At 36.5% G+C, this 12,562-nt stretch overlaps 1 protein-coding gene across 1 annotated transcript; it reads left to right on the top strand.

Moving 5' to 3' along the window:
* Positions 1 to 486: 486 nt before the first annotated feature.
* LOC131060128 (glycine dehydrogenase (decarboxylating), mitochondrial) lies at positions 487 to 12,019 on the top strand. The gene is made up of 16 exons (XM_057993238.2): positions 487 to 1,231; positions 3,059 to 3,657; positions 5,850 to 6,095; positions 6,345 to 6,422; positions 6,516 to 6,616; positions 6,721 to 6,916; positions 7,022 to 7,147; positions 7,245 to 7,430; positions 7,605 to 7,718; positions 9,667 to 9,819; positions 10,076 to 10,267; positions 10,348 to 10,425; positions 10,815 to 10,940; positions 11,057 to 11,155; positions 11,457 to 11,574; positions 11,689 to 12,019. Exons 1-16 carry the CDS (start codon positions 661 to 663, stop codon positions 11,781 to 11,783), a joined length of 3,078 nt encoding a protein of 1,025 aa, XP_057849221.2. The 5' UTR covers positions 487 to 660; the 3' UTR covers positions 11,784 to 12,019.
* The last annotated feature ends 543 nt before the right edge of the window (positions 12,020 to 12,562 follow it).

The raw sequence follows: 12,562 nt of genomic DNA on the forward strand, positions 1-12,562 counted from the left end.
CTAAACGATTGTAAAACAAATACACCTCAATCATCAATTCAAAAATACCCCTCGATCATCAAACGTCCCTCAATTATAAAATTATAAAATGCCCTGTATCATCAACTCTTAATAAAAAAGAAGTAATATATATATTTAATAAAAAAGAAGTAATATATATATTTAATAAAAAAGAAGTAATATATATATACAGGTTCAATTCATACTCCCAATTGTAACCGTCTAAAAAATGTGTGGATGGTTGAAAAAAATATCTCTTACTATCTAACTAACTTAGCATAATATTCCAGTATAAAAAATAAAAAAATAAAAAAATAAAAAATCTTAGCATAATGGGCCTAGCAAAAGGCCACGTAACTAGATGAGCCAAGGATAAGGCGTGAGAGCAATTTGTGTGGAACAAAACTGGCGACCAAAACTTAACCCCTCAAGTTGGCGCACCCCAAACGTGTTTTTAAAAATCAAAGGAGTCGACGGGACAGCCAAGGCTTGAATTTTGCAAGATAGCGGATAATGTAATATGTGATAAAATTTGCAGCGCGTGACGATGGCTTCTCCCTCTCCACACGCTCCTCACCCTTTCACCGCAAGCCTCATATATCCCCACGAATTCGCAACACCCTTCTCAAAGAGCTTGAGCTTGAGCTTGAACTTGCAGCCATGGAGCGCGCAAGGAGAATCCTGCGCCCCGCCACACTGCGCCGCCTTTTGTTCGAGCGCAGGTCACGAGTTCCAGTCCCGCGCCCTCTCCTTGGAGGCTCCCCCGTGCTCCTCAACCCGGCAGGTCTCCCGGCCTTCTTCACGCGTGCGCGTTCCATATCAGTAGATGCGCTGCGGCCTTCGGACACCTTTCCGCAGCGCCACAACTCGCTGAACCCCTCCGAGCAGACAATTATGGCGCAGGAGTGCGGCTTCCCCTCGCTTGATGCCCTCATTGATGCCACCGTGCCGCACGGGATTCGAACCCCGCCCCTGAAGCTCTCGAAGTTCGATTCTGGTCTCACTGAGTCCCAAATGATTGAGCACATGAAGCACCTCGCCGCCAAGAACAAGGTCTTCAAATCTTACATTGGCATGGGGTACTATAATACCTTTATTCCGGCTGTCATTCTGCGCAATCTTATGGAGAATCCCGGGTGGTACACGCAGTATACGCCTTACCAGGCCGAGATTGCTCAGGGCCGCTTGGAGTCCCTGCTCAATTACCAGACCATGGTCACCGACCTCACAGGTATGAACATTCTGAAGGTGCCAGATACATTGTTTGTTATTTTAGTTTAAATATTGTGAAAATGTCCTTTTTTGAAGTTCGTATTTTTTCAGTCTTTTTAATATTATTTGAAATTTAATACTTATATTTTTTTTGAAGTTAGCCTTTGTAATTTAATATTTGCCTCAATCTTCTTGACAATTGCATTATAATTTGGTATATTGTGGTTGTGGAACTAGAGGGTCGGTTAGTTTAGATTAAGATGATATATTTTAAAGGAACAGTTTCTTTGATGGAACAGTTTCTTTGATGGACACCATAAATATGGAAAAAATAGGATAAGCACAGAAAATATGGTGAATGAATGAATTATTTATTAAAAATATATTAATTGATAATATTTTTTGATGAGGAAAAAAAAATTAGTGTTTTTAATAAATATTTACGTTGTCATAAAATTTTACTCATTTATTTACAATAATTTAATAAGATATACTATTTATAACTATATCATTTTTAAACTTGATTTTATATATATATATATATATATATTACTAAATATCTTACCTTATAAATGTGTTTAATTCCATGAGTTAAAAAATGAAAAAATGGGGTGGATTTGCTGAAATCCACTATATTCAGTAACTATGGTTTAAATGCTACTGCAAATAGTGAGGATTTGTTGAAATCCACCATATTTGGTATCCATTTCCGTCAACTTCACCAGTGGCCTTTTCCACTGACCACACCCAACAATGAAAAAATGGGGTGGAATTGATGAAATCCACTGTATTCAGTAACTATGGTTTGAATGTTATGGCGAATAGTATGGATTTGTTGAAATCCACCATAGTTGTTATCTATTGCTTAGATGCTATGACTGAAGTTATATCTTCCATCCGTTTAAGGTTCATTGTTTATACATTTAAGAATATGATATTCCTTCGAGTGCCGGAACATGGTTCCAGGTTGCTTTGTGGCCTAGGTGCTATCGCCAAGGTATGTCTTCTGTGCAATTCACCAAGTAACCTTGCCTACTGCTAATGTGGTGGCTTACAATATTAAACATTTAATATTTGTACTTCAAAATATGCAATAGTTGTCCTCTGGATTTGAACGTGGCTCTCCACTGTCAAAGCCCGGTTAAGTTGCCATTTCAGCACATCTCATTGGAGTAAATATGTTTACCTGTTGCTTTTGAAGATTTCCCTCTATTCTTGTAGAAAAGTATTTTCATTCAAATAGGTTAAGCTTCAGTAACAATAATTAGTTGAGAAGTAAAAATGCTCAAGTCTAGTATTAGATTGGCATTTTTGAAAATAAAAATTTGCCTGGATATCTGAGAAAGAGTATTTTCATTCATGTTTTAAGCTTCTGAAGACCATTATTTGGTGCTTTTTTTTAAAAAGATTGCACACAAATTTCATTCATGTTTTAAGCTTCTGAAGACCATTCTTTGGTGATTTTTTTGAAAAAGATTGCACACAAATGATAATGATGATCGACATGCCGTGTCACATTTTGTAATTTCATTATTAGGATAACCTAAATATGTGTCACTAAATATTTCTGTGCTGGGTTTTTCAAAATTTCTTTAAATTAATTTTCGAACTTTACCTTTCAAAGATTTGCCAACCTTAGTATAAAACACATTAAACCTTAAGGAATTTTGAAAATTATTTTAAGACTAGATTTAACTTTAAGAGATTGAGAATTCAGTATTCATAAATATTCGCATTTCTGAACTTCTATATATGACATCTTTCTGAAATTGAGGCTTCGTTATTGAAATTATTTTACCAGCATTTCAAAACTTCTAAAAGTGATTGCTTCCTTAAAACCATCCAGGCCTTCCCATGTCCAATGCCTCACTCTTAGATGAAGGAACTGCGGCTGCAGAGGCCATGTCCATGTGCAACAATATTGCCCGGGGAAAGAAAAAAACCTTCCTTGTTGCAAGCAACTGCCATCCCCAAACAATAGATGTCTGCAGGACCCGTGCAGATGGCTTTGACCTCAATCTGGTTGTGGCTGATGTTAAAGACTTTGATTACAGTGGCAAGGATGTTTGTGGGGTTCTGGTTCAATACCCTGGAACTGAAGGGGACATACTGGACTATACTGATTTCATCAGGAATGCCCATGCGAATGGAGTTAAGGTGGTCATGGCTACAGATTTACTGGCCCTGACGATGCTGAAACCCCCTGGAGAATTGGGAGCTGATATGGCCATCGGTTCGGCTCAGAGATTTGGGGTTCCCATGGGGTATGGGGGCCCGCATGCTGCTTTTTTGGCTACATCACAAGAGTATAAGAGGATTATGCCGGGGAGGATTATTGGGCTGAGTATAGATTCTAGTGGGAAGCCAGCTTTGCGTATGGCAATGCAGACCCGGGAGCAGCATATCCGCCGAGACAAGGCCACCAGCAATATCTGTACCGCACAGGTTGGGTCACTAGGCACCTTGCTCAATGCTTTTACAGCACTTACTTTAAGTTGCAGTATAATAGCAAAGATTAGGATACAATGAATTTAATTTTATTAACTTTTCATATGTGCCATATATGTCGTTTCAATTAAATTTTAGCACAATTGGGCATAATTGAATTTTGAGTGATTGGATCCCACTTTATACAAAATGAGTGAGGATTTTATTTATGCTGTCTTGAATCCAAACAAGACACATCACATTCTGATTCTCTAGTATTATAATAGAGTAGGACCACATGTATATCCCCGTTATCTTGGAATGTTATAAGTTTATTCTCAAGCATGCATTGCTGCCATTTTGGATGCAACTATGGATATGGAGCCTTGTTATAACTTAGTTTAAAATCCAGGTAGAATTCTCTGAACATATTCATTTAGAATCTGGCCTGTTGTCTGTTCACAAGTTCACAATCTTGATAGGGAATTGCCTATCCATTGCAATATTACACACAAGTTTGACGCTACACATTCAGGGAATGAGCAGAACTTAGAACTATCTTGTTTTGAACTTTTAGCCAGGTCTTTTGCAAAGTTAAGTTCACTATTACACTTTGGCTTATCAAATTCCTCGTGAAAGTGAATTACAAGATTGCCGCATGGTCAAATTAAATCAAGGTTAATGCTTTCTATTAAACAAACAAATAAGTTTTATTGTTTATGGGGATCTTATATGATGTTTGAATCTTCTATGGCATTTTTACTTCTAGAGCTAGGAATTATTCTTGTCTCATTTTGTTATACAGAGTGTCTAAACCTTGATTGGTATATTTGATTCCTAAAAATGAACGTTTTCCCAGTGTCACAAATTTATAAGAAGCCTTTTCAGCCATAAAAAATACCATCGATCTCCATGTAAAGAACAGATTGTGATTCTTGGTATGGACAAGATTTCTTTTAGTTCCTAATTAATTTTGTTATTGCAGCTAGATGAATCTCTTCCTATGAACTGACCTCGTCAATATAAGTTGGTATGGAAGGGTAGTAGTAGTTTGGTACCCATCTTTTTTAAAATAAGATTTGAGTGTGTCTAGAGAGGATACCATATCCCAAGTTCACATCTCTTATAGCTTCACATTCTGAACCATGTCACATTGTGTACCTTGAAAGTGAAGCGAATCTCAAGATCAAATATGCTCAGGGTTATATATTTTGATTTGCATGCAAGCACACGTATGTGTCCATTTGTGTATGGGTGTTTGTGTTTGCATGCACATACAGGGATATTTGATGTTGGTGGTAGGAAGAGAGAAGTTAGAAAGTAGTGAGTGTGGTCGGGTCTCAAATATGGAGGGATATGCCTGGCTAATTTTTAATATATGTTAGGTCCCAGGAAGTTGATCATTAAGATTGAATATGGGACAAGGGATAGCTAGATAGAGTAAATGATATATAATGATATCTTGCAAAGAGCAAGTCAATTAAAGAGTTGCAATATATGAATGTATGGAATAAGCAACAAATTAAAGCAAACTTGAAATTGCAGTGTACGTGTATCGTAAATCTTTTCAAACCTCGTTAAGAAAACAACAAATTTCATTCTGCTATGTGTCGGTTATCCATAAAAGATGCGTTTTCCTTGAACAATAATTGGTTTCATTCCACTGTTGATCGCTTGTTCAGCTCAAGGTTTGCCGAAAAAATTTCATTAACACGTGACTTATTATTAATATTGCAATAGACAGGGAATTGTTCAAACATTAATAGAAGTCTGGAACCTGTAGCGAGACATCCCGTGAGTTGTGCACCCTATATGATCTTGATAATTATTATCATGAATAGTGGAGGATGCAAGTTGTAATTGCAAATAACAGATAAGTCACAATGAGGTGACAATTGATGATTTAAGATGTTTTGTTCCTTCATTTTGCTGGTTATTTTTATTTTTATGTTTGAAATCATTTCCAATGTGTTAATTTACATTCATCTGTGCTGTATATGTCACTTGCAACATTTGTGCATTGCATGTTATATTTGAAATGTTGCTTCATCCATTGTTGCTTGCCTTAAGAAAATATAATATTTGGACAAATATGTGGCTTCTTTTTGGATTGGAATGTGAGAGTTATACATAAATACCAAACTTATTATTGTATTTCCTTTGCATTCTGATAATAGTTAAATGATTTGTGTATTAACAATGTTATGCAGGCCTTGCTTGCAAACATGGCTGCAATGTATGCTGTCTATCATGGCCCTGAAGGATTAAAGACCATTGCAGAAAGAGTTAATGGCTTAGCTGGAGCATTTTCTCTAGGACTGAAGAAATTGGGTTCAGTTAAAGTTGAGGATGCTCCATTCTTTGACACTGTTAAGGTCAAATGTGCTGATGCCAAGGCAATTTCAGATGCTGCTGTTAAGGAGGAGATTAATGTCCGTGTTGTAGATTCCAACACTGTAAGTATTGCATTGATTACTAAACTCAGATCACCTTCTACGGATGATGAAGAGAGCTTTGATTAGTTTCTAAGCAATCTTTGTGTTTTAAGATGTTCATGAAGGTAAAGGTCAGCTTACACATCAATCAGTTTCATGGTTTTACTGCTAGATTAAAGCATTAAATTTCCTTTGAGGATGAGTCAAAGAGAAATGTTATTCATTGTCTTGTTTCAGTTTGGTCTCTAATCAGTGCCCCCAATTCTACAGATCACAGTATCTTTTGATGAGACCACCACAATAGAAGATGTGGATAAGCTACTGAAGGTCTTTGCTGGTGGTAAATCTGTAAGTTATGCTTGTTTCCAAAATTATTTCCACTAGAATTAGTACTGTTGATTTCATTTTCCTCATTGATTATATTGCACATTTATGCACCAGGTAAATTTCACGGTAGAGTCCCTTGCAAAGGAGGTAGGATGTGCAATTCCTAAGACACTTATCCGGGATAGTCCTTATTTGACACACCCAATTTTCAACATGTAAGATGTTGTGCACCATTAAAAAGCCACATTCTTAGAGATACCATTCAGAATCAGAGAGAGATTATTTCTATTGCTAACAAAAATCATGTTGGTACTTTCAGGTACCACACAGAACATGAAATGCTTCGTTACCTGCATAGATTGCAAAGCAAAGACCTTTCTTTGTGCCATAGCATGATTCCATTGGGGTCATGCACAATGAAATTAAATGCAACTGTTGAGATGATGCCTGTTACTTGGCCTGGTTTTACTGAGATTCACCCATTTGCACCACTTGATCAAGCAGCTGGCTACCAGGTCGACACTTGTTTGTGACATCTTCTAGTTTAAAAACTTGTTTTCCTTTTACCAATCCCATTCAATGTTCTGAACAACATGCTAAATGAGGTCATTGCATTGTAGGAAATGTTTAATGATCTGGGCAGGCTTCTATGTGATGTGACTGGCTTTGACTCTGTCTCTTTGCAACCAAATGCTGGTGCTTCTGGAGAATATGCTGGACTGATGGTCATCCGTGCCTATCATCAAGTATTCTAAATGTTTCAATTTTATATTATCATTATGATTAACACCTCTTCAAGGATTGTATTTATGCTCTGCTTTTTGTTTTGGTCCTTTCTCACAGTCGAGAGGAGAGGGCCATAGGAATGTCTGCATAATTCCTGTGTCTGCTCATGGAACCAATCCTGCAAGTGCTGCAATGTGTGGGATGACAATTGTTGCTGTCGGAACTGATGCAAAGGGAAATGTTAATATAGATGAACTAAGGAAAGCTGCTGAGAAACATAAAGACAAGCTTGCTGCCCTCATGGTAAGAAATTCAAGAGACATCATCTTATAAACAAAGCTTTAATGACTATTCATCTTTACAAAATCACCTTCAGACAGACTTGTCATTTGTCTTAATTCAGGAATACTACTTCTGACAAGTGTGTAACAATTAATAAATTGAAAAATCAACTTAAAAAGGCATTAATTGCTGTAGGTGACTTACCCATCAACTCATGGAGTGTACGAGGAAGGCATTGATGAGATATGCAATATAATTCATGAAAATGGGGGTCAAGTATACATGGATGGGGCAAACATGAATGCACAGGTAAAACTTTTTAGCACTTTCTGATTAGCTATTTCTCTTTAATTCCACTTTTTACGAGTTATTGACACTATTTTTGTGTTTTAGACAAATTTCTTCATACCCTGTTAAGTTTATAATGTAATTAAAGGATCAAGGACAAGCAGCTAAAATATCATACGGAAGAGAACACTCGAGGAAACTTCTGCATATATACAACAATTATCTCATTTCACCAGTGAAATCCTAAATATTATGCGATTTGCCAATCATTGTTTGTAAGATGACTTAGAAACTGTGAAGATATTTTAGGATTGTGGTTGATTGAGATTCAGTATTAAATGTGTTGTTGATTATATTTACACGTGCACCGAACATATAAACCTTTCTTTAGAATAATTTCACTCTATGTTTTCTAACAGCCTAAAGCATCTGCACAAGAATATTCATGTTGAAAGGGGAACCAATAGGGAAAACTTTTTAAATAGTAAACAACATTTATAGTTATGAAGAACAAGAACCTATGCACTTTGTGTATGCATCCCCTGCCCAAAATGAATCCATCCTCAATAAGGCATGTTTTGGGGAGGCGGATACGGGTAGGAAATCTCCCCACCCCATCTCCCTTTTTTCCAAGATTTTGTATATGTCAGAAATCTCCCCACCCCATCCTTTTTTTTTTCAAGATTTAGAATGTCCCTGTGACATCAAAAAACTTGCAGGGTGATGTACTTAGATGCATTTTAGTTACTTTAAGAAAAAAACTTACAACCTTTTAATGCCTGTTTGGTTTAAGACGTGACCATCTAAGATTTACCAAAAAATTATGAAAGTGGCATGCACAATGAGGGTCTCTGTGGTTTTGAAGGGCTTCATTTGGGCTTAATGTCGGGCTCCACCCCTCCTCCTCACTCTATATCGTAACAAGGAACATGCCAAGGGTGCTGCCCCAAAATGCCCACCAAACAATAAGTCTGACCAAGTGATTGATCAATGTTGATCATGATCACAATTTCTACAAAATACATATTCCCTGTTGTAGATCTCTGTGTCTTCACAATCAAAGTCGCAGTCAAGGATTATTTTGTTTCATACATTGGGCAACCTGTCTAGCATACAATGACTGTCACAGACAAAGTTAGCACACTATAGTCATTAAATTGCTGAATATGAGTTAAGTCATAGTCGGGAGGAAATGCCTCTTTCATAATGCAAAAAATGTATCAATCATGCCCTGCACAGACAACTTCTAGACCAATCCCATCTATTAGTATCCTAGCTAAGTCAAATTGCAACATAAATGGTTAGCTTTTTACTTAACCTTTTCTCTTTGTTAAAATTTGTTTGACAACAGAACATGCAGTCTTCAAGGCTTTAGGAAAACTTTTATAATAAATCCCTCCCCAACACAAAGACACAGACACAGATACATATAAAGAACATCATAGTTCCTATTCAATTTCCCATGCTTAGAAAGGTTCTATAATGCCTATGATGAATGCCTAGTCATATCATTCAAGTATTTGAAATTTTCTTATATTTTAAAATTTTCTCTATTTTTTAATAGCCATTCCCTGTCGTTCCCTAAAAATGGCCTTAAAAAAAACTGTCTCAGAAATACATCCCCCTGGTGCCTGCTTTCCTCATCCAGGAAACTTGGGGGAGCATAGATAAAAACTATTTTTAAAAAACTGAACTAATAATTGTCTGCATGCAAATGGAATTCATCAATTATTTACATTTGGAACAATGTGAATATAGCAAATCTGCAAACGTGAATAAGATTTAATCAATTGAAAATATTTTCTGAAGCAATAAATGTACTAACAATTTTCTTTTTTGGGGGGGGGATCTGTATAAGATAAGTTCAATTTTTTATTAGTAGTCATTGGTGTATATGTAATCATTAGATCCAGGTTGCATAGATGATAGTACCAAGACAAAATTATTTGGATTTCTTGACATGAAACAGGTAGGATTGACAAGCCCAGCCAAAATCGGAGCCGATGTATGCCATCTTAATCTTCACAAGACTTTCTGTATCCCTCATGGAGGTGGAGGTCCTGGTATGGGTCCCATAGGAGTGAAGAACCACTTGGCACCCTTTTTACCATCACATCCTGTGGTAAGCAATCTTATATTTGTGGAATCTTAAATGCATATATTATTTAATTATCCGTTGTACAGTAGTTGCCCTGAGCTTTGCAGTTTAGCACCGGACAACTTATAAAAAATGCTCTGCTAAATTTGATTGTTAGGCCTGATCGAGATATTTATCACATCTTGTCCAAAAAACAACCACCATCACTTGCAGATTTGTTTGTCTGTCTATCATCTTGCATTCATTAAACAGAAAAAAAGCTAACATCTCCAATCTATAGGTGCCAGCCGGTGGAATTCCTGCTCTTGAAGGGAAGTCACAACCCCTTGGCACAATATCTGCTGCACCTTGGGGCTCGGCACTTATTCTACCAATATCCTACTCCTATATTGCTATGATGGGCTCAAAGGGACTAAATGAGGCATCCAAGATAGCCATTTTGAATGCAAACTACATGATGAAACATCTAGAGGTATCACGTGCTTATTTGAATTAAGAGATCACATTTCTATTTATGCTCTTTTAAATTGATCAACTAATTACATCTTGCAGAATTACTACCCTGTGGCTTTCCGTGGTGAGAAAGGAACTTGTGCCCACGAGTTTATCATCGATTTGAGAGGTTTCAAGGTGCTGTGTCATTGCAATTTCCCTGTTGTTGCATTAGGATAAATTCTTGATAGTTTACAAGTAAGATTCCTTAAATAGGTCAAGTATGGTCCTTCTCAAAGGAAGAGAAAACCTTTTATGATCTGCTACCTCTGCCATCTCAAAGGTCAGAAATGGTTTAAAGGGGAAAAACAATTGCATTGATAGAAACAAGGAATGAATCTGAAACAGATTGTATAGCATGATAAAGAAATTTAAAGGTAAATTTGTGTTTTCAATCACTTTCCACATCCCTAAAACTATGTGACACATGTCGTTATAAAGTTATGTCTTTCTAATTTGACAAACATAAGATACACGGGAGCCAAGTGTATGAGCTCTAGAGCTAATCAGTAAATATCATTGTGCAGAATACTGCTGGTATAGAACCAGAAGATGTTGCTAAACGCCTTATAGACTATGGATTTCATGCACCCACCATGTCCTGGCCAGTGCCTGGAACATTAATGATTGAGCCTACTGAAAGTGAAAGCAAGGTCTGAATTATAACATGACTTGCAACTCTTAATATTTGTTTGATTTCTTTCTCCAAGTGTTAGGATCTCTTGGGCTTTAGAAGTTGGTCTAAATTTTTTAGATTGTTATATTGCAGGCTGAACTGGAAAGGTTTTCTAATGCGCTAATCTCCATCAGAGAAGAAATTCAAGCTATTGAGCTGGGAAAAATGGATCCTCATGACAATGTTTTGAAAGTAAGATTAAGTACATCTTATGAATGCAATAAGTCCCTTAGGCTGATATATGGCCATTTTAGCAAGAAAACCAATTGAAAGGAACGCCTTTGAAGGACATCAAAGATATTTGTCATGATAAGAATTCAGGAAGAACGTACCTGCTTAGCAAAAATGCAGCATCAAAATTTTTGGGAGAAGTTGAATTGGATGATTCAGGAGCTTGAAATGATAAAAATAAAAATTGAAGCTATAAAAAAGTTTAACAATAAAAATAGAATAATTATAAAAACACTCATTGAATTTTGGTTTATGTTACCAGGGAGCACCTCATCCTGCATCAATGGTTATGGCAAACGAATGGAAGAAGCCTTATTCGAGGGAGACTGCTGCCTTCCCTGCATCATGGGTCCGTGCATCAAAGTTCTGGCCTTCAGTAGGTAAGATGACATGCATTTGACATATTCATCTCTGAATTACCAATTTGCTAGCCCTGTCTGATACTATTTGATCACACAATATGGCCATTGCTAACTCTTTTACTATTCACACAGGACGCGTTGACAATGTTTATGGTGATCGCAACCTCACTTGCACTCTTCCCTCCACAGGAAATGTTGTCTTTGAACAAGAAGTTGCTGCTGCATAATTTGAGATTAATTTGTCACATGGATTGAATATTCACAAGGCATATACTGTTGCACTGAAAGACAATAACATAAGGCATAGATGCATAGCTTATGCATCATACCGTGATGTCTCAAGATCCTTAATATTTATGTACATAGTTTCTACCTTAAATATGTTTCATTATTTCCTGTACAATTATTAATTCAAATTAAAATAGATGCAAAGAAATCATGTGAACAAATTTATTGGGTTTTACCTTCTGCTTGTCTTATTATGAGTTCCAACCAAACACGTGTTCCTGTACCACATGGTCATTAACAAGTCTTTAAGCCATAAGGCTGAGAGGTACCAAACAGATAAGAATAACATTGAGCATTAGGGAACCTTGTTATAGATGAAAACATGATAGCATGGATAGTTTAAAGATAAGATCCAAAGCTTTCGAATATTGTGAATGAGATTCCCAGTTATATGTATTTTAAATTCTTCCGCTTGCTTTCCTTGATATAGTATATCCTAAATTGTTACAGCATTGCTTTTTTTTTTCTGTCTTCAGGGTATGTTATTTGTAATATCCCTTGCCAAATCTGATTTAAATGCTCAAGGAATATTGTCAAACACTTGTCATGAAACTTTTGTATTTGCTGATTGTGGTTTCTTTTTGATATTCTGATTTATGAGATGATAATATGCATTCATTGAACTCAAAAGGTCATATATCAAAATCTGAAACTAAATGAGAATGCAATGTAACACCTACCACTAACCTTTCAATGACAATGTGTAACTGAAATCATA

This window comes from Cryptomeria japonica, chromosome 3 (genome assembly GCF_030272615.1).
Source record: "Cryptomeria japonica chromosome 3, Sugi_1.0, whole genome shotgun sequence".
NCBI lineage: Eukaryota > Viridiplantae > Streptophyta > Pinopsida > Cupressales > Cupressaceae > Cryptomeria > Cryptomeria japonica.